Genomic DNA, 23773 nt, shown 5'->3' on the forward strand with positions numbered 1-23773 from the left:
CCTTACTTTTAGCGGCTGCGCGCGTTTCTCTTTTTTGTTCTAAAAGATCAGACGAGGCTTGTCTCTCCAAATGAGACATGATCATGTCTATACAACGCAACGTATCACCCGGAGGATTTAGCCCATATTTCCGGGCTTCTTCCTGAAGCTCACCAATGGCCATATCTTGCAGTCGTTGTCGCTCCATAGCGCATTCAGAATGGCGGCAACACAGCACCACAAAATGGCGGGAGACTGCTCGAGAACGTTCGACCACGCTAAGATGGCGGTAGAACGCCGCACCCAAAATGGCGGGGAAACCGTTCGAGAATGTTCGAGACGTAGCAATTTCTCACTCGCGAAATATGTCTATTTGTAGCGTGGCGGACCAATATCGCTGGTCGCCGATCCACAATATCAATTCTAATGTTTTTAATGTCGTTACAACGGAATGATCTCACTCGAATATCGCAATTACGATAACGGTCGTTGACCCGATATTTTTCACGGGATAACTGGCCGGAACTACCGTATCCGAATGTCGATTACAGCCTTGCACGCTGTATTTATTACTCGTCCGAGCAAAGGAATGAGGACAGAAGGAAAAGGGAAATCAGTAGCAAGCCGAATCGTTTCACGATAATGGCGGCACACGATTAATATCCCACTTCTGAACTGTAAAAGTTATAGTTTAATGCACCGATTTTACCGGCACTGACCGCGAGTTACACGGGGAGATGTCAGGAATGGATGTAGATGGGTGAGAGACAATAATTTGATATAAATATGGAAAAGGTAATTTTATTCCACGGCAAGATGCAACAAGACGCCTACTCAATCCAACGTCTGTGCATCGACTGACTCTTCTTTCTCGCTCACCGCCAATCCAGGCGTTTCTTCATGCGCAGAGCGCTATGGCGCATACCAGTATCTCAAGCGACCAATCACACCTTACGGTCTACTCAAGCACGGCGCAACATTAATCTTACAGCATATTACCTCATCTCCTGTTATATAAGTAAGAAAAAGAGCAATATATTTTTCTGTACAACGAACAAGCAATCGTTATTCCAAAGGAAGAATTAATGAGTAAAATTAAGGCTAGTATACATAGTCGGTTCTTATTTCAAGACAATGGCTTAGGGCCCGGACACACACTTTTTCGTAACAGTAACAGTAGGATTTCGACCAATCGTGTTACTCGATTCGGGAACGTACGGCCGTACGTTTTCGAATCGAGCAACGCGATTGGTCGAAATCCTACTGTTACTGTTACGAAAAAGTGTGTGTGGCCAGCTTTAAGGTTGATAATACGGCTCTGTTATATCTAACAATCGAGTGATTAGTTTATAACATCTCTCTCTCTTAAAATTATACTCCAGCCGGTCTTAAATATAAAAGATCCGACAATGAAATACTACCCTACTACTTTATTAAGTGTTCCATTAAGATCTGCTGTGAGAAATTGATCAATCACAATCGAATGTGAGGAAAATAATTAACTATGATTGATTAATTTCTTAGGACTTAAGGATTACTACACCTATTGTATAGATTAAACCTTAAAAAATTTCGACATTTTTCTTGACCACAAGTTAATAAACCTGTTAAAAAAAAGAAACAGCGTCAATAATATTCGAACAGATGAACCACTTAACACGCGAATTTAGTTCAAATAATTTATGTACAAAATTTGGACGTGAAATAAATTTGTTCTACCTCGCTTTTTTTACTTCGGTAGAACATTCCTAATTTGACCGAATAAGTAACATTTATTTCGCCACCAATAATTCCTAATTTGTAATCTACAGTCGCAATAATCCATAGTAGATTTGGTAGAATATTTCTGAATATTTCTGAATTTCGATATCTTTGGACCATTGAATACTTTTCTAGAAACATTATGTATCCTGTACATATTTTCTCGATAACGAAAAATGTTTAAACGTTTGTAAAAAAATTATCTTCATTCCAGGACACTCGACGAGCTCCGGGCTTTCCCTATCGATGACGACGGTGAATGTCTGCCAAGGATATGCGCCAGAAGATGAACAAGATCTTTTCAACAAAAAACTGAATCGCCCAGCATGCCGAGTATTTTCCGCGAGAAGTAAACTCCCCTTTGTGTCTCATAGCAAGAAATTCTGTGTGAGAAAATCGAGTATCACGTCGGCAAAAGATTCGCGAGTGCAAGCACAAAAAATTGTTGTTAGACATAAATGTATAATGTTGTTTCAACGAATGTTAACTTATTTTTTTATCACGCTAGCTCTGTGAGTGACGTGTAAATTATTTTGTTTAAATATTAACACGGTCTGAGGAGTTTAGAGATGAGAAAATACGAATGTTTTTTCACGTTTTGTAAAATTCGGATGTCCATTGTGTCTGCACTCTCGCAGCGTTTGGAATTTTCTCACTTTCTCATGATCCTCTTTAGGTAAAAGAAAAGAAAAAGAGTAAATTCAAAACGCCACAATTAACAGTAATTAATGTTTAATTTCGAAGTCTGTCACTTATTTACATAGTAATAAACAAACGTCATAGATCATATATTATATCAAATTGTATATCGCATATCCGCATATACATATATTCATTAATTGCCTCACTTTTAACTCTTTCTGGTAAAGTATCTCTTCCAATTAAATTGAAGCTATTCATGCCTTCTTTCTTTATTTTTCGGAACACGAAATAACCTAAATCCTCTTTCGCTGCGATTATTGCAGCCTTTAACACAACAACCTGGCATCTTGATACCTCTTATTTTTCTTCATGTGCGAAGAGGGGGTTTTTTCCAAGTTCCTCGGATGAGGAGGTTAGGTGCCTTATACGCTGCGCGGTAATTGGCACAATATCATTAATCCTTGGTTACTAATCTTTCAGATAATTGACCCAAAAAATAGCTAAACCTGGTAATGATTAAATAATTTTATGAATTAATTGTTTAAGAAAGTTAAAAACAATATACAAATAATCCCACTGCTTCTGCTTGATCAATCGATAAATATCAATCTCTTCACAAAATCCTTCCGCTCTGAGAGCGTTATCCATGGTTATTCTCAAATCGTCATATTTTTGACATCGCAATAGAACGTGGTGTAAATCCTCGCATTCACTACCGCACTCGCATCTCTCGCTGTCAACGTAACCCTTTACTATACCCTTTCCAGTAGAACGCTTGCTTTCGTCATATGATCCGTCCGTGAATAAGATAACCGGGGAGGATCCAAGTTTATGCTTGTCAATAATTTCTTGAAACAAGTCACAGTCCGGATATCTATTGTGCTTTCTGGATTCACCAATGGATATATCAACGGTGGGTACGAATGTATGGGCACCAAACGATCCGTTGAAGATCTCAAATTTTCTCTGTGGGCCAATTCCCGCTCTAAGTAACGTAGCTTTTTTCCACATCTCAGAGAGGAGCGAGAACCTATACATAGGCTGGCGAAATCGGACGTAATGTTCGCGGTTCATTGTACGCTATAATTTCTGACAGAGGTCATTTTGATTATAGGCAATCAGTTTATTAATAAAATTCCTACCAAGCATTTCCGCCCAATCCTTGAGACCCCTGACCTTAGCCTCAGCAATAATTACGTCGTTCGGAGTACTATTTCTAAAGCCGAGGGCCGTTCGGATACCCAAATATTGGGCCCTTTCCAACTTAAGCTGGAACGCAGAGTCTCTAGGAAAGTAGATAAAGCTTCCATAATCCGTCATTGATCTAACGAGGCTTTTGTAGAGCATGAGGGCGGTGTTGACCTCCATGCCCTTGGACATCTTACATAGATATCTAATAATAGAGTTGGCCTTACTGACCTTACCTCTAACCTCCTGTACCTGTCGGTGAAATTTCAGGCTGTTGTCTAGCCATATACCAAGAAATTTCGCCTCACCACTATTACAGACGTCGCAGTCCCCGATACGGATGCTCAGGTTCTTGTCGAGGTAGCCGCTTTTGCAGAACTCTACCAATACTTAGGTTTTAATTCTTAAGTTCCAAGTCGATACGTCTAAGTCGCTCAGCAATGGTATTGACCGCTCGTTGTAGAAGAAGACGATTACGTTCACGGTTCGGGCCACTAACATATAGGCCGATATCATCGGCGAACTCCACGGCCTCGACACCCTCCGGCAAGTCAGAACACAACCCCTGAGTAAAGAGAGAATACAATGCCGGACTCAAGACGGCGTCCTGCGGGAGACCCTTAAAGACTAAACGATCTACGAATTCGCGTGAATTGACGATAAATCGCACCTTTCTCCGGTATAGCCAATTAGCAATAAATTTGACTATGCCAGTGGGACAATCAAGCGCAATCAATTTGTCGAGCATGATGCGGTAATCGACACAGTCGTAGGCCGATGACACGTCGAGGAAAGCCGCAAGCGTATATTCACCCACACACAGGGATGCTCTAATATCCGACACAATTTTAGCAAGGTTGTCCGCAAACGATTTGCCTCTCCTGAAGCCGCTCTGAGAAGAGCTGAATTTTTTTTCCCTTTCCGCCCACCAGATCAGCCTCTCGTTTATCATACGCTCCATGAGCTTGCCGATGCACGAGGATAGGGAGATGGGACGAACCTTCCCCCTACCTACCTTATCAATAAAAATCACCTGGTAGTCCAGCCAATCCGAGGGAAGAACACCCGTTGACCATACGGTATTAAACAACTCAAGTAGGCAAGCCCTAGCTTCCAGACTCCAACAGCATTCTGACCATCTTGTACTCCATACCGTCGAGGCCTGGCGCCGAATCTCTTCTGATCATATCGATTGCTCTATCGAGTTCGGAACGCGAGAATGGAGCCTCCAACCCATAGTCCGCGTAACTCTCACCAAACTCCACAACCGGTTCCACCCCCACAATGGGGGAGGGGGGACAAGGTTATCAATGGTGCTCCTAATTTTGTCCTCCCTACACTTTGTCGTCCACTTGTTCCACTCGATGTTCTTACTCGCGTTCTTCAAAATACGCATTGTATTGTAATATACGTTTGTATACACAAACATAACTAAGGCTAGTAAATCTATTGATGCTGCCACAAAACTTCTCAAAGTTTTCTTTTTTCTTCTTGTTTATAGTGCGTTTGGCGAGTGCTTTCAATCTCTTGTACTCGATCCAGGCATGCAAACTCTTGCTCTTCCTGAATTCGGCAAAGGCCGACTTTCTCTGACGAACGGCCTCGTCACACTCGACGTCCCACCACCTATGTGACCTCTTACGTTTGGCCGGATCTTCGGGACAAGAAGGCTTAGGAGCGTCCTCGCGTCTACCCGAAGCAATGGCAATAGATTTTTTGAGAATGTTTATAAAGTGACTATAATAAAATTCGAAATCTTGTTTAAAAGAGTCAATGTTAGGAAGAAGAGCAGAGATAATTTCGTCCTCCACCAAGTCACGGAAGCGCGACCAGTCCGTTCTCTTAGAAGATAACCTATTAGAGATCTTCCTATAAATTTGCGTAGAGTTGTCAAAAGCGAATGAGATAGGAAAATGATCGCTATCCCACGTGTCCTCCATTTGACGATAGTCAATCCTATTTAAGATGCCCTCCGTACCGAACATAAGGTCTAAATTAGAATCGCGCTGGCCGCGGAAGCCATTTCGAGATCTAGTGTCAGAGTTGACGTAATAAAAATCTTCATCCGACATGAGATCGAGTAGCACGTCTCCGCTGTCATCAGTGGAATGGCAATTCCATACAACATTCTTGGCATTGAAGTCGCCCAGAATGATAGTGTCATGAGCGCTATCAGAAACAGCCTGAAAAATAGACTGGAAGTCACGACGAGATATGCGTCCACGCGGATGTCTGTATAAGGTAACAACATTAAGGTTTCTGAGTAGATTTTTGGTCCTAATACCAATAACGTCGTAGCCGGGCGGTAGGCCTGTGACCGGCAAGATGTCGAACTCCAAGTGGGCGCGGACCGAGATCGAGACGCCACCACTCCCGAGCAGATTCCTGCTATTCACCGTCCTGAAGCCTGGGAAATACACGCCTCCCGGTCTCTGGTAGAGCATCTTGTCTCTGTAAGAACAATTATATCATACTCAAGCACACGCTTAGAGAGCTCATTCTTGCTGCTTTGATATCCTTGACAGTTTCACAGTAAGAGTTGGAATTTTTTTACTGAGAAAAAGCGAAGGTTCTCCTAATTCTAGTTCTATCATGTCCTCCTCCATTCGAAGCACGCTCATACCAACCCTGCCGAAAATGTTCGATTAAAACCGATTAAAAAGAAAGTAATTCGAATCGATCGGGATTTTTGCACCGAAAATACGGTATTAAAACCGATTGAAAATAGTCAAATCGAATTTAGTACGCTTCAGGCGGATTTTATATTGTTACGCCCGTGCTGTCCTCGTGTCGCGCGTATATGCGAGTCGCCCGTTATTTAATGTCGCGTCGCGAACCGTCCTTAGCGACGGATGCTGTTTACTAATATTGATTGCGAGATGCTCAATTAACTATTGATTTTCCTGTTATACTTGATGTTCAGATTTACTCTGGGACGCGTCTCGTTCGGACGTATCGTCCCGAGCTCCTCTATTATATCGAGAGACGTAATAAAGAGCTACTGATTTCTAAACGAGTCATCTTATTTGTGCGAGAGTGACGTGACACGCGCCGCGAGTGTGAAAGTGAGAAATTGTGTGACGAACGCTCGTCGGCGTGTAACAATATACATTCATTTAAATCCGAAATTATACGATTTCATAAAGCTATAATTAAATCGATTTTAATGCGATGTGAATCTATCGGAGGATGACAAAAGTAATCCGTTGCAATCCGAAATTCTATTTTACGAACATTTAAATCGGTTTTAATGCGATGTGAATCTGTCGGAGGATAACAATAAAAGTAATCCGTTGCTATTCGAAATTTCACGATTTTGCGGATTACATCGCGATAGACAATTAAATCTGTTTTAATGCAATTGAATTAGCTAGAATTTACCATAGTCAATCCATAGGCAAAAATAATTTCTTTTAATAAAAAATGTTATCATTTCGCAGATAAAAAGTAAATCGATTTTATGTAGTGTGAGTAGGATTTGCTGTTATCATGAGTCACAATAAAGCTATTTAAAATCAAATCTTTATTTTTTTCTCAACTGCATAATACTTACAAAAGAAATACAATTTAAGCGTTAACCTTCAAGTGGTTATTGTTTATTTAGGTATTAACTCCTAATATGAGTGTATTGTTTGCAGTTTTTAATCAATTTTCAAACTTTTAAGCAATACAAACAATTAAAATTGAAAATAAAATCTTCAAAATAAACAAATAAGTACATTAACTTCGCCAGCAATATTAACCAAATTGAGAATAAGATGGAATTTTAATCGACGTAACTGGCAATCTCAAGATATACGCGTTTAAGATTTGAAATTTATTATGAACTAATAAATTTTTTAAATTGATTAAAATTCCATCTTATTCTCAATTTTTTTAAAATAAACATAAAATTTTCGCTATCAAAACATTAATATATTTAAAAGAACAAACTTTTCTGACTATTATGATGAATACAATTCGGGTGAGTAATCGTAAAAACGAGAATCTTGGTTATCCTCAACAACATTTACGTCTTTCAAGAGTAATATATATAAATTAAAACAATGTATGAATGGTCCAAACGGAATTGACCAGCAAATGTCGAAAAAGTCCTTGGAGATATTGCACTTTCTAACGGATAATGTAGATTACTGTGATGATTCTGCCGTGTCTGACTACTGCAGAAAGAGTGACCCCAAAATCAGTGGTTTTTTCGCCTATTTTTGGTCCCGCGATATTGGAACTGAATTGTGTATCAAATGATACCTTATGACAAGACATCAATCACAAAAAATTTTTAAGTTGAGGTGAGAATTGATTCCAGAGATATGGGAGGTCAAAGTAGTCAAAATTCATTAACTCGTCAGCCCGCACGCTTTAAGGGGATGCTGGAGCCGTCTGTATAACCGACAAAATTACCATTTTTTATGTTATCGACTATATCTGTCCTTGTATAGACAAAGATATAGACAAGGATAGCACGCTACATTGCACGCACACATACGCACGATGCACATCGACATTATACTTTTATATATACGCTTTTATATACGCTTCCAAATCTTGATTTGGAGGGTTTATCGATGTTTTTCTTGTTGTGCAATTCGGGGGAACTTGTTTTCGCGTTCGTACCAATGGTATATCTCTTATATGAAATACATCTTGTGACGAGCTGACAGCTCGCCGCAACTCGGGACGCCATATTGGGATAAAAGTAGGATAAGGAAATCTGTACTTCCGTAATTTTTTCTCGTTTTCTATATAAAATCAGAGTTCCCCCGAATTATTAATGTATGTACTGCAATTCTGGAGAAGGATTTTTAATTCTGTCAAATTAATACGACGCTACGTGTCGACAAAAAATGCCGGTAAAACAGACGGCTTTAGCATCCCCTTAAAGCACGAATTTTTCTTTCAGTCCGATAATTTAAAACTTCGTACCCGGGGATTTTGCTAGCTGCTGACAATGAATTTGAAGTCAGATTTTTAAAATTCCTAATGGCCGATTTAATATGGCGGATTATATATTTAAAAAATGTTTTAATTTCTTTTTCTTGTTAAGTAAATCAATCCATATAAGTATGTGTAAAAAATCTGACTTTAAATTCATTGTTAGAAGCTAGCAAAACCCCCGGGTACGAAGTTTTAAATTATCGGACTGAAAGAAAAATTCGTGCTTTAAAGCGTACGGGCTGACGAGTTAATAAATTTTGACTACTTTGACCTCCCATATCTCTGGAATCAATTCTCACCTCAACTTAAAAATTTTTTGTGATTGATGTCTTGTCATAAGGTATCATTTGACACACAATTCAGTTCCAATATCGCGGGACCAAAAATAGGCGATTTTTGGGGTCACTCTTTATTTCAATATAAACATTTATCAAAATTCGATACATCTGATGACAACAATGTCATTCTTATTGGCAAATGCTATAGCGTAAAATGCGATGATAAAATGTATAAAGCATATAAAAAATGCATCGTTAGAGGCGTTGTATTTCACAGCCAGAAGTATCAGAGTTCCCCCGAATTATTAATGTATGTACTGCAGTTCTTATCGCAAAGCGAAAAGAACGAACGATACAATAATTCAGTTACATTCAGGCGAATATGGTCAAATAATGCACATTATTCTATTAAATAATAAATGCCACATGCAAATATAAAAAATTACGAATAGTTCCAATAAACCGTTTAAAGTGTCGTACATGGATAGGATAGAATCAGAAGATTATGTACATAGCTCAATAGTTCCCATAAGCGATGTCAAAAGCAAGCTTATTCACATATAGATGTTGGATATTGTACATATTTATGCAAACCTCCGAATACATTTGAAATTCAATAATAAATAAAACTTTGTAATAAATACAATTTTGTTTCTTTATTTATATATACACAGTCAAATATAATTATAACAAAAATTTGATTTAATTGCATTATATCCGATTTCCTTTTCATCTGAAAAATCGGAGAATTTCAAATTGAAACGAATTACTGTTGCTTTATCACAAACTATATAAATTTGATTCTTATTGCATTCAAATCAATTTAGTTTTTATCCCCGAAATTGGTAAATTTCGGATTAAACCGGATTACAAAATCAACTCAATTATTAAAATTGGATATTATTATAACGGATTGAAATTGCATACGCGCAATCGCTGAATTTCGAATTAAAACTGATTAATGTTGTCTTTCCTAGCAAATCGGATTCAGATGGATTACAACCGATTTTATTGAATCGGTGTTTTTGTAATTGAAACGGACTCATCTCTTGAAAAGAAATATACAAATTAGGCGGATTATTTTGGATTATATATCCATCCAATTATTAGTGTTTATTTTGGATTGACAACAATATGGATTAGAATGTAATGATTTCGAATTGGAAATAATCTGCAAAAGCGATATCAAAACCCATTCTGATTAGTTTGGAATTAAAATCGATTACTTTTTAATCCGGGCGCGGATTGAACCGATTAAAACCGATTAAAACCGATTAAAACGGATTATGTTTTAATCGGTTTTAATCGAACATTTTCGGCAGGGAAGGCTTAAATCGTACAGTATCCTGGAGAATAAACTTACTCCTCGAGTCATAGTCATTATAGCTCACCATCAGGGCTTCAATCAGTAATTCTCTTGCTTCAGGAATTCTCTGCAACAATTGCATAACGCTGTCAATCGCCTCCCTAACCGAGAGGTCCTCTTGGGAGCGAAAAGAGTCTCCCCGCGCTTTGTCCGTATCCTCCCGGACAACACTCGACCATGCTGTGCCATTGCGGGACGCAGAGAAGAAAATGCTTTTCTTATTCCTCGAGATGTCTCCCTCACAAACATCAAATTGTTTATAATAATCGCGTGTACCATTGAAAGGCGGAACACGCGTGTCCTTGATCTTGTGACCTTCTGTCTATGCCTCCAAAGGCGCTCCGTCGACCATCCTCGCGCCGGACCCGCGCCCCCGGTTCTCGCGGGGGATCACCATCCTCACACACCGCCTCAGAGCACGATCTGTTCCCAGAAGAAGACTGCAAACTTGGCCAGACACCTGTCGTGCGCCCTTGAAAGGATCCGCACCTCGCCCTCAATAATCCCCCGAGCACTGTGAAATGACACATTTTTGTAAACCATCACAACATTAATATTTTTATTTTTTTCATAGGCAGGACAACCTCTAAACGTAGACTTATGTTGTCCACCCCAATTATAGCACTTTAAGGGTTTGTCACATTGACCGTGAGCTTTGTCCCCGCAAACTATACATCGTGTTTCGTTTTTGCATGTATTTTTCGTGTGGCCAAATCGGAAGCAATTAAAGCATTGCTTTGCTTGGGGTACATAAAGTCTAACTCTAAGTCCGACTTCATTAGTAAAGATTTTTAGGTCTTTAACTTTACTTTCTTTGAATGTAACGATTATGTTATCGGTTGCAAGCAAGGAAGATTTCTTAGTGATAGGGTCCCATTTTTGTCGGTACATAGTCTTAAGATATTAGATCTATCACAGATTACCGACCACAATTCGGGGATCGTCGTCGGCCAGTCAGAAATTACACCTCTGCAAATTATCGAACGTTGTTCTAAATGGGCTTTTAATTTTATCGGCTCCTTAAGCTTTTCTATAATCTTCAATGCGCGCGGTTAGCGTCTCTGAAATCTTTAAATTCTGCTTCTGCCGAAAAATGGTTAATCATATTGATTGAGACGGGACAGATTTGCAACTCTGTGAGAACCATCCATATTTTAATACAGTTCCTACCTTTTTTAATCGTAGTATGCTCAGGGGGGAGACGTAAAGTTATTCTAGCTATACCTTTATGCTGGGTCTACAATGCAAGTCGCAAAGTCGTGAGTCGCAAGAATTGACCAATCACAGTTGAATTTGAGAAGAATAATCGACTGTGATTGGTCAATTCTTGCGACTAACGATTTTGCGACTCGCATTGTAGACCCAGCATTATGATCGCCGTCAAATCTCGCAAAACGTTGCGCGTCAGATATAAATAAGTTTCCAGGGTCACATTTTCTTAAAGTAGAATCGTTTACTATATAAGATTCCTTGTCAACAAAAGGCGCCGTGTTATCCACGACTGTATCACGTGTATTACCTGAATTGGCCGCGTGTTCGTTATAGCCAATGACTCGTCATATATATCACTATACCATTACCGCTAGGCGGGGTCGCTTGATTTATCAAAAGTTCGCGGCCCCGGTCATCCCCCACGTTCTCAGCATCAATCTCCATGTCCCCGACGAACGGAATACCCGGATTCATAGCCAAACCTCGCCGCCTGAACAAATCCTCGTCTCTCTGCTTTTTAAATGAGTCTCTACGATTTCTCACTTCTTTCCAGTCTGTGTCCAAAGCGTTATCCTCCAGACTTAAATCCTGTGTAATTTTGTCAAATTCCTGCTCAGAAACAGAAACTTTCAACCTCTTGCTGTTCTGTGGATCTTTGTCTGAGAAGCGAGGGTCATCACGTGATTGCCGCGTGGCGACATAATCTGACGGTTCGATCCATATCTAATTGATCAAGCTTTTTTCCACGTTCCCCCTCCGAAAGGGGAGAAATAATTAATAAAAAAGAAAGAAAACCCTCCTAGCCCAGTCAATAGAGCCCGAAAAAACCGCTGAAATGGAATTAATTCCGGGAAGCGATTTTTTTTCTTTGACTGTTTTGGAGGGTCATGGGTAGTCTAAAACCGGATTTTCGGGATTCTAACCCTGGAGCGTTAGCCGCCATTTTGATTAGAAGGTTGATTTTGTAAATATCTCGCTTATTTTCAACTTTAGAGTGAAATTGGTAATAACCAAACTTAAATTTAATACTCTACAATTTTGGTCCTTATTATTGTTCACCTAGGATCGATATTTTGGGTTTTAGACTCGAAAGTGGCGGGGTAAAATTTTATTATTTTTTTTTAATTTTTTGAATAAACGCGCCATAAACTCTACCCCCGGGGTGATGTGAAAAAGATGTTTTTTATTATACCAAGTAAATACAAAAAATAAAAAAAAAAATAAAATTTCACCCTCCACTTTCGAGTCTAAGACCCAAAATATCGATCCTAGGTGAAAAATGATAAAGATCAAAATTGTAGAGTATTAAATTTTCTACAAGTTTAGTTATTACCACTTTCACTCTAAAGTTGAAAATAAGCGAGATATTTACAAAATCACCTTTTTAATCAAAATGGCGGCTAACGCTCCAGGGTTAGAATCCCGAAAATCCGGTTTTAGACTATTCATGACCCTCCAAAACAGTCAAAAAAAAAAAAAAAATTGCTTCCCGGAATTAATTCCATTTAAATGTCTCTATTGACTGGGCTATCCCGAAAAGAGCCCCGTCAATTATCTAAGCGCAGCTCAAAAACCAAAGCACTACTACATAGCTACCAGTAAGCAAAGTGAAAGGGCCACCAAGGCATGTACGTCCGTTTCTCACGGCGGTTTGAGCCGAACTCCTCATGTGCGAAGAAGATTATAACAGGTTATAAAGACTGCACTTAAAGTAGAGATGATTTGCACAATGTATACATTATTTACACTTTTCGACCACTATTTTGACTCCCATGTATCTTATGAATTGCGTTACTTTACGAATTACATCTGGCAATAGTGCAAATATTAACCTAACCCACCTTTAAGGTGCAATTTCACGCAGCAAATAAAAGCTGGCGTTTTACCCCCTCTCCATCAATTTTTGCCAAAATGGCGAATCCAGCGAATAAACGCTCAAAGTTCGACACAGTCCAACTTTTAGCGAATTGAAGCCACGATCTTGTATACAACGTCTTGAAGCAACGGTGAAATTTAAATTATTTTTATTAAAAGTGTATAAGAAGAAGACGAAATTATGGCTGAAGGGTTTAATTAATTGATAGCACCCGAAAATACAAGCGAAGTTAGTATACATATATTATATACATACAGTAAACATACTTATAAGTTAGACTGCTCTTTGTTTCTTATTTATTTATGTTAAATAAATTAATTTTGTTATATTGTGTTAATAATTGTGTTTCTTATATTTTGGGAAATTCTGTTGCTCTCATACACTTGTGGTGTGTGCGAAACTATTTGTACTGAACAAGAAATAATTAATCATTCACCTTGTTTGAAAGGATATGACAAATGCTATATAGATAAGAATTTATATTTTTATCCTCGAACCGGTGAACATTAATAACATTTTTTCATTATTGTATATTTTATAAGTAACATTACAAGTAACATGAATACTTTAATGTGTAGAAGACGGACAGATAATATGCAAAAGTTTAATAGACGGTGAGAAGGCGATCGTAACAGATACCATCCAGGTTGCAAACCAAGAGGCCAAGAGCAATTGGCGAAATAATAAAATTTTGGAAAACAAACAGTTCATCGAAGAAATACATAAACTCCCCCCACTGTGGAATTTCAAGCTTCCTCTTGGTAAACGAATTATGCAAGCCAAAGAAAAGTTGTGGGAAGAGATAAAAACAGCGATGAATGGTAATATTCTATACTCATAACTTAAGTGGGATAAGATTAAGTAGAGAGCCATTAAACATATTTTTGTATTTTTTCTAGATATAATAGACATTGCGACTATAAAGAAAAAATGGAAGTCATTGTGCGATACTTATAGGACGTACAAAATAGAGTTCCTATAATAAGAGTTAGGACAAACCGCCGCCATATACAGCCAAATGATAGCTTTGTCTCACTCCCACTAACTTCTTGGCTGAAACATATGGCGACTATGATAGCTTTGTCTCACTCCCACTTACAGCTTGTCTCACTCTTACTAACTTGGCTGAAACATATGACGGGACCAATAAAAAATCGTCGCTACATTGGCTTAACTCTTATTATAGGAACTTTAGTACAAAAATAAACAGCAGAAACCAAGCGGTTCAGCAGGGACCTCACAAAAGAAATGGGTGCACTTCGAACGAATGAAGTTTCTTAGCAATTTGCAGTCCGAAATTGAGTACGTATTTATGAAATAACGAGCGTACAAACATATCTTAATGCAGTAGTACATATTTGTTTATATTCATTGCATATAAATTTAAATTATGTTACAGAACTGTAACCATTATCGCGACATGTCCCAACGAAGAGTCTAATGATACGACTTTTGATGAACGCAGCAGAAGTGGTCGTGGATCACGTATGTTAATTTATTAATTACTAGCTGGTTACCCGGGCTTTGCCCGGGAGTCGTTTTTCTTGAAACGACTTCATTTGTGTTTCAATATCTTTATTGTGGACAAACATAAGGAGTGTATCGGTTGATTTAAAGACGGTAGTTTAACTTTCCTGCATGATTAACACATTCTAGGTGCTTAAGTTTTAAACTTTTTTACTTGACAATGATCACATATTTATATTACATCCATTTTCCCAATTATTACACTCGGATGAAATTGATATTCGTAATTTAAATTATGACTAAATGCCTCTAATTTCAAATCGGACCGCATAAATGTTTTCGTGGATTAAACATGTCGTAACCGGTCTTTTTCTACTCGAGTTTCACACTATTGAGTCAATTCCGCTTTTCCAATATTTCACTTACCGATCAGCGACATTATCCCTTGGTTTACCCGGGCGTGTTTTCGGGAATTTTGAGATTGCTCGTTCGCGATGTATACAAAATCTCGATATTTCACTTACCGATTACCGATTTACCGATTACCGATTTTATTCCTTGGTTTTTTAATTGAAAAATCGAGGTTCTGTGTACATCGCGAGCGAGCAATCTCAAAATTCCCGAAAAAACGCCTGGGTAAACAATTCTCAATTCTCAATTCTCAATTCTTAATTCTCAATTCTCAATTCTCAATATTTAATATAAAATTTAGAAATATCAGTATCCGTTATTAAATCCCGATATATAACTTACACAATTTTTAAGCAAAATTCGGCAACCCTTTTACCGATTCTCGCTAAATTCAATATAATAATATTCTATCCATAAAAAAAATTTAGCTCAAAATCTCAAAATTTGCAGAAATCAGAACAATTACGTAGATTTTTTTTAGACAGAAATTGGTAACCTCTTTATTAGGAAATTCTACCTCTGTTTTATATACAATTATTAAGATTCGGTCAATTATTTCCCAAAAAATTAGAAAAATTTCGGATACCGGTTCCAATAAAGATTGGTAATGAAAAACTATACACCCTATAGCACTCCCCGGGAAATTCTACCCCTACTTCATATACAATACTTTCAAAATCGGTCCAATAGTTTCTAAGATTACTCCGAACAACAGTGCAAACTTTTCCCCTTTATATAATAAGTAGAGATTTTCTTGTAAAAAAGGGAAATGAAAAATTAAAATTAATATTTGTAAAATTTTATTTTTTAATAAGATTTAAAAATTTTTACCTTTTTTTCAATTTTTTGCTACTCTATTTATTTACAAATGTAATTCAAATAAAAGTATAAAAATACAATATCTGTAAATAATTGTAGGTAATCACAAACGTAGCTACAGTAGCATAGATTATAGCGAAGATGGTTCCAAATTTTGACCGATTAGTTGATGCTATATAATGAATCAACCGATTAGTATACCACCTGCATCCTACGTTACCACCCTCTGACAAAGCAGCTTTGTATGGTAACCTTGTTGCTGCATTCAATTACGAGAAATCAATCCTCAGGTTATGGACGACATAATACTGCAAGTGATGCAATTGCTTAATAATGCTAAAAAAAATAATTCTTATTAAATAGCCGCCGTTTATTTCCTCTACCCGAGAAAAAATATTCATATCTGACAGTATATGAACATATATAAACATATATGATATATATATGAACATATATAAATGAGATATGACAGATATAAGTTTTACATGCCCATATATAAAGCATGTATAATTATATATAATTATCTATCGCCATATATGATCAGATCGTACTATACATGGCACAAGGGGTGCGTTTGGTTTGGACGCTCACGCGCTGTAAGCGCTTATGAGCGTTAACTCACGTCGTTCGCTTTGGCGTTGTAAGCGCTTACGGATCGACTAATGACGTCATCGTTGACGTCATAACTTCTGCTGACAAACGCTTATTTCTGCAAGGTAGGGCAGTGTGAGCGTGATCAAGCGTAAGTGCTTACGTTCATTTCGGAACGCATTGTTAGCGAATTGCATATCAAAAAACATGTCGTCGAATCGAATTATAGACGGAAAAATTGTAACGATATTCCAATTTCCAGCATTTAACGCAGTGGCTTTCCCTACATTGAATTTCTCACAAGTGGATCTGTACATAATTTAAATATTAAGCAAGGAAAAATTATATGCATACACAAATATAAATTAAAAATTGAATAAACGAAATATAGGCTCTCCTGAATAAATCAAATAAAGGGAAGTGAGAGAGGCAATCAGAGCCACGCGCGGTAATTAATGCGCAATCAAAATAAGTCAATAATAAAATATATTAGTTAATACAAATTCGGACGTTTCAACACTTTTTTTGTGTCATCTTCAGCGTAAAAATGAAAATAATACATGAAAATTTCAAACAATAAATTACAGTCAATTGCGATAAAATGAGTCAATCAATAGAAAAGCGCAGTCAAATCAATAAAATAAAATTCATACGAATGCTCGGTAGTCTGTCAGGATATGCAAATGCTCCGAATCGATCGCACCTTCGACGTTTACTCCCAGGTTGGAAGACCAGACCAGGTAGAAAGGAGATATTCGATTGTCCTTTCTAAACCGTGAATCGGAGTCGCAATATATCAAAAAACGCAATGTATCAGTATTAAAATTACAATCACAAATTCTTGCTTACGGACCATTACAGACCAGTAAGTCGCAGTGTTAAAATGTATCTGTCGCTCTGACATATCGTGAGTGAGTGAATAAGCGTTGGTAGAAATCGGAAGGTTAACATAATAAAAGCGGTGTATACATTCGAGTTTAATTGTGGGGATAAAAATTCACAACGAATAACTCTAAATTTTTGATAACCCATCAATAACGTTCAAATAAGTATCCGGTAAACTTTCCGTGTCCGTCTGCAAATTCAATCCATTCCTGTCTCTTTATGCACAGCATCTCGGAAATTAAGCGTTTATAAAAATACGATTCATTATCTATAGAATTTCCACATTATCCCAATCGAAATTATGATTCAATGCTAATCTATGATCTGTTATAACAGAACGATTAGATGTAGGTATTCTAATTTATATATATGGTTCTGGTGTTCCTTAATTCTTGTTTGTAATTGTCTGCTCGTTTGGCCTACATAAGATGCGTCGCAATCATTACAGTTAATTTTGTATACTACGTTACATTGTTTAGAACATAGAAGACTATCCTTATGAGCTTTTATGAAAGTTCGCATTTTGTTTAAGCTATTATACAATAATTTCACTTTTAAATCCCTTGTTATGTTCTTAAATTGTTCTGTTTAAAAAATTTAGAGTTATTTGTTGTGAATTTTTATCCCCACCATTAACTTATATATACACCGCTTTTATTATGTTAACCTTCCGATTTCTACCAATGCTTCACTCACTCACGATATGTCAGAGCGACAGGTACATTTTAACACTGCGACTTACTGGTCTGTAATGCTCCTTAAGTAAGAATTTGTAATTGTAATTTTAATACTGATACATTGCGTTTTTTAACATATTGCGACTCCGATTCACGGTTTAGAAAACTGACAGACTACCAAACATTCGTATGAATTTTATTTTATTGATTTGACTGCGCTTTTCTACTGATTGACTCATTTTATCGCGATTGACTGTAATTTATCGTCCTAATTTATCGACTGAAATTTTCATGTATTATTTTCATTTTTACGCTGAAGATGACACAAAAAGTGTCGAAACGTCCGAATTTGTATTAACTAATATATATATTTTATTATTGACTTATTTTAATTGCGCATTAATTACCTCGCGTGGCATTGCCTCTTTCACTTCCCTTTAATTGATTTAAAAATTGAAACAACAATGTGTAATAATAATATTAATATAACATACCGATGTGAATCCAGGGTGACCATTTTTCATATAGCGATAAATAATTGTTTTTTAGGTGATATTGTTTTACGTCCTAATTTTGATCTTAGTAATTTAAGGTTTTAAAATTTGTAGAATAAAATTAAATTGCTCGGTTTATTCTAAAAAAAAAGGATTTATTTTAAAAATTAAATATTCTTCCTCATCAAATAATAATTCTAATAATGTTATTATTTGTGCAATCATAACACACAATAACCTATCGTCTGCCATTTTGACGTGCTCATAGTCGCTTACATTGCCAAAACGAACGACATTTCTTACTATTGTGTAAGCGCTCAGATACCAAATCGAACGATTGAAAACAGCGCTTATAAGCGTGAGCGCTTACAGCGCGTGAGCGTCCAAACCGAACGCACCCGAAATCTCACCTTTAAAGATACTTTTAGATTGGAGCATCGAGTGTCGCGAGCGTCAAGCGTCAAGCGCCAGTACCCTTGCATAAATATCTAAACATGCACATCACGCAGATTTCAGCGTTAATAAGATGCTGAATAAAATTGCTATATGGCTATAGAGTTTTTTTTATGTGCCACAACAGATCCGATATTGTCTGTGTCCGCATTAAACGCTATTTTGTAGGCAGAGTCTGCCGATATAATCTGATAGCAGATTATCGGCAGAAATCAAGCAAAATCTGTCATTTCGTTCAAACATTTATAAATGGAATACATTATTTAGATGGCAGATTTTGCTCAGTTTCTGCCTTCATATTTTGTTAGTAGAATTTGTTATATTTCTGCTGGCATTCTATCGACAGCAGCAGACATTTTCAAAATTTGTTCTTAACAGATTTGGCTATCCGAAGTCAAATACACTGGAACCCTAGAAATCTATCAAATTCACAAAATATAAAACATTTTATTGATTGAATACTGATGCGCAAATTGTTTCACAATTAAAGAACACACTTATCTTTTACACTTATCTTTATCTAGAAAATATATAGAATTAATCTTTATTTAATTGTAAATATTATCAAAGAGAAAAATAAAAATTGAGATATATAATATTGGAGTGTAAAATATATACACCCCATGCGAGTAATTATGTTAAAAATAACACATGAGTCATGTATATAGTTAATATATATTTTATAGCTGAGTAATGAACAATGGCCAATTTCGAGCATTAATGGATGTTAGAAATAGATTTAATAATTATAATATACAATCGAGTTAGTTTACGTTTCGAGCCATACTTGGCCTTCTTCAGAACATTAAATCATATAATAATACCGCATTAAAAAAGACTCGGGTATGATCCGGCGCTACGATTTCCAATCAAATCTCACCCATGTCTGTAGACAATTAGTCATGTTGAAGTCAAAATATATCGTCGATTGTTAGTCAAATTACAGGCTGAAATAGCCGTTTCCTGTGTTGCAAGACTTAGAGCCAAAGCACATAACATGGCGTAGCGAATAATATACGACAGTCGTAGTCCTCGACCTGACAAATCAGGATACGCCAAAGCTTGTGCATTACTTACGTCCACGACTACGACTGTCATATGTGCTTTGGCCCTTATGTATGTCCATAAAACTGAAGCGATTGTCAGCCATTTGTCGCCCGATCAACTTAGTGGCAACTGTATCGAAATTAAAATTCCGTAAAATTCCGTGAATTTAATTATTAAGTTAGACTCATAAAAACGGACTCACATAAGCGGTCTATGCAACGGGAACGCAAGAAAATTCTTTCTATCGTCTATTGAGAGCGTGTATTGGAAGCAAAAGGTTACAGACGACTGAGAAAAACATTCGCATCGCAAGGGCAGAGCAACCAATAATAATTGTTATTACTTAAGACAACAATCTCAAAACATCAAAATAGGCCTCGTTTAATAGTTCCGTGTCCTACTTTAAATTAATACCGTTTGGCTGCTCTTCGATATGTATCATTTCTGCAGTCAATCTTTTTTTATAATTATGCTCTACCTCCAGGATGCGCACATTATCTCAGTCAAAAGAATGATTATATTTAGTGATATGCTCTGAGACCACCGAATGCTTGGACGGATAGGAATCATCCTATTCAATACAAAATGGGAACTATCTATAGTATGGTGGACAGAGCAATTATATTGTCTCATCCTAGTTTTTACAATAAAAACTTAATATTTGTCACATTAACGTATTGCTTGGAAATGGGTATCCCATCGATTTAGTTTTCACGCATATTAATAAGAGACTGAGAAAATTGCAATCTATTAAGAATAATGATATAGTTGATGATTCCGAATGTTCTCAACAGTTGAAAAGTTTTATTGTCATGCCATACTTAAAATATACTTCTGAAATTATCACCTCAGCTGTTAATAAATCAGAAAATTCTCTGGGATACCGCACTCTAAACAAACTTAACAGCATCATTAAAGTCCAGAAAGATAAGAACGCTCATTTTACTAATAATAACGTAATATATAAAATCTGTTGCAAGAATTGTGATGCCTCTTATGTCGGTCAGACTAAGAGACAACTACGCACCAGAATAAATAAACATAAATCTAATATCAGATTAGATCCGTCCAAGCATTCGGTGGTCTCAGAGCATATCACTAAATATAATCATTCTTTTGACTGGGATAACGTGCGAATCTTGTAGGTAGAGTATAATTATAAAAAAAGATTGACTGCAAAAATGATACATATCAAAGAGCAGCCAAACGGTATTAATTTAAACAAGGACACGGAACTATTAAACGAGGCCTATTTTGATGTTTTGAGATTGTTGTCTTAAGTAATAACAATGATTATTGGTTGCTCTTCCCTTGCGATGCGAATGTTTTTCTCAGTCGTCTGTAACCTTTCGCTTCCAACACACGCTCTCAATAGACGATGGAAAGAATTTTCTTGCGTTCCTGTTGCATAGACCGCTTATGTGAGTCCGTTTTTATGAGTCTAACTTAATAATTAAATTCACGTAATCTTACGGAATTTTAATTTCGATACAGTTGCCACTAACAAGGAAACCTCGTGAAGTGGAAAATTCTGATTTTAATATAACTTTCCACATATGTAGGGGGAGTAAAAAGATGAATTTAGATATTTTTTGTAGCTGCCCAAAAACGGTTTTAAGGGGTGAAACCACTGCTCATAGTAGAGCGGTTTTTTTGCTTTTCTCGATATATCTCGAAAAATATTTGAGATATCAAAAAATGTTTCTTATAAAAGTTTTACAGTAAAATCTCCTCTATTCGACAACATTAATAATATTTTTAAAAAATAATTTTTTAAACAAAATTAAAAAAACAATTTTTTTTTTGAAATTTTATTAATGTGGTTGAATAAAGATGTTTTTACCATAAAACTTTTATTTGAAACATTTTTTGATATCTTGAATACTTTCCGAAATATATCGAGAAAAACAAAAAGCCGCTTTACATATATGAAGGATGATTTCACCCTTTAGAACCATCTTTTGGCAGCAACAAAAAATTTCTAAATTCATGTTTTTACCCTCCCCCCCTCCTTCCTACATGTGTGCAAAGTTTTATAATAAAAACATTTATGTGTATTTTTAACCGCAACGAATAATTTTTTCAAAAATTTATTTATTTTTGCATCTGTTATTTTAAAAAATATCTGTTACGTGCGTTATTTAATAAAATTGTAAAATGAAGATACTTTTATCCTGAATGTACTTATAATTCTTTAAACAATATTGTAACAATTTTAGCGCCAACTAAAAATTTCTAAATTTATTTACCTCTGTGTGCGTGCGTGCGTGTGTGTTTTATAAAATATTTTAGTTTTAGGGGTTCTTTTGTCAATTTAATCTACATAATTAAATGGTAAAGTTTGTTTTATTTCAATTCGCTGAATTTAATTTGCGAGAAATTATTAACTTTATTTATATAAAATATTGATTTTATTTTGTCATTCATTTGGTTTTGTTTTTATTTTGTATACAGAAGTTATGATTATTTCGCTTGATAGAACGTGTTTTCCCATTTCTTAACTTACGAAAGTTTATTATCAAAAATTGCACATAATTATCGTAAGTAAACAAAATATAAATAGTAGTTATACGGGTGAAGGATGTAACGGACAGCGTGCATTAATTCCATAGTTGATGAGTATAAAGTACCAACAAGTTTAATAATTCATTCAAGTGTATCATCAAATTTTTTTACCGTACATTTTTTTTTAATGGTGAATGCTTTTAACGGACTTCCGCAAAAATTTGATAATAATACAGTTATAGTTACAGCTTATAGTTCACGTATTTTTAAAACAAAATTGAATAAAAATCATATTTTTAAACACATGCAAGGCTGACTTATAAAAAATTAAGTTATATGTAATAGAAAAAGCGATTTAATAAAGACGATAAAAAATCGCGAGTTTCGTGAAACGTCGCGGCTCTCAGCTCCCGATGTATCGGTGCCCGCCGCGGCGGCGCGGGCGGCATGGATCATGAGTTCGCACACAGAATGAGTTGTAACTTATTAAGGAGTGATTTCTCCATCTTAGATTTCATATACTTTTTTGTTGACAAAATTTTCTTCTTTTTTTTGGCATTTTTTAAATTAAAATCGAAGATGTCGATCTTAAAGAAAAATCTGAATTTATTATTAATGTTGTAAAATATCAATTAATTAATCTTTTTTATTAATAATGCATAACATGTCTCGAAAGTGTGTAAAAAATACTTAAAAAATCACTGGTCATTCTTTATAATCGGTAATGTTTACCACAAATTATCGATGTGTGAAGTTTAACATGACGGCTTCAACGCCGAAACTTTAAACCCCTGTAAGTAGACAACGCGTTGGACAAATGTCTAAAAAATTGGTGTGGATAATTATGGTCAATAGGGCAATAGATTGTGCAAATTTCAGCACGATCAGAAAAAAAATTTTTTTTAGGGTGGATCACTTTGCATGAAATGCCCATATGTAGAGCGGCTTTTTGTTTTTCTCGATATATTTCGGATAGTATTCAAGATATCAAAAAATGTTTCAAATAAAAGTTTTACGGTAAAAATATCTTTATTCAATCACATTAATAAAATTTAAAAAAAAATATATTTTTCTAATTTTTAATCAAAATTTTGTTTAAAAAATTATTTTTTAAAAATATTATTAATGTTGTCGAACAGAAAAGATTTTACTGTAAAACTTTTATAAGAAACATTTTTCGATATCTC

The 23773-nt window shown here is 36.0% G+C and overlaps 3 protein-coding genes across 3 annotated transcripts in view; 1 reads left to right on the forward strand and 2 right to left on the reverse strand.

Annotated features, from left to right (window-relative positions):
• Nucleotides 1-2354: 2354 nt before the first annotated feature.
• Nucleotides 2355-6014, reverse strand: LOC112465909. Its single transcript, XM_025033710.1, has 2 exons — nt 4241-6014; nt 2355-4135 (listed from the first exon to the last, which is right to left on the reverse strand). The coding sequence occupies exon 1, from the start codon at nt 6012-6014 to the stop codon at nt 4941-4943; it is 1074 nt and encodes a 357-aa protein (XP_024889478.1). The 3' UTR covers nt 2355-4135; nt 4241-4940.
• On the reverse strand, nt 3463-4531 carry LOC112465908. The gene is made up of 2 exons (XM_025033709.1): nt 4048-4531; nt 3463-3959 (listed from the first exon to the last, which is right to left on the reverse strand). The coding sequence occupies exons 1-2, from the start codon at nt 4529-4531 to the stop codon at nt 3463-3465; spliced, it is 981 nt and encodes a 326-aa protein (XP_024889477.1).
• Nucleotides 6015-14651: 8637 nt separating the features above from the next.
• Nucleotides 14652-23773, forward strand: part of LOC112465910 — a 42904-nt gene continuing 33782 nt past the window's right edge. The window contains exon 1 of the mRNA XM_025033713.1: nt 14652-14722. Coding sequence (XP_024889481.1) covers nt 14678-14722 — 45 coding nt within the window. The 5' untranslated portion in view covers nt 14652-14677. The remainder of the gene's footprint in view (nt 14723-23773) is intronic.

The sequence above is a fragment of the Temnothorax curvispinosus genome, unplaced genomic scaffold, assembly GCF_003070985.1.
Source record: "Temnothorax curvispinosus isolate PA1 unplaced genomic scaffold, ASM307098v1 QBEX01015644.1, whole genome shotgun sequence".
In the NCBI taxonomy this organism is placed as follows: Eukaryota; Metazoa; Arthropoda; class Insecta; order Hymenoptera; family Formicidae; genus Temnothorax; species Temnothorax curvispinosus.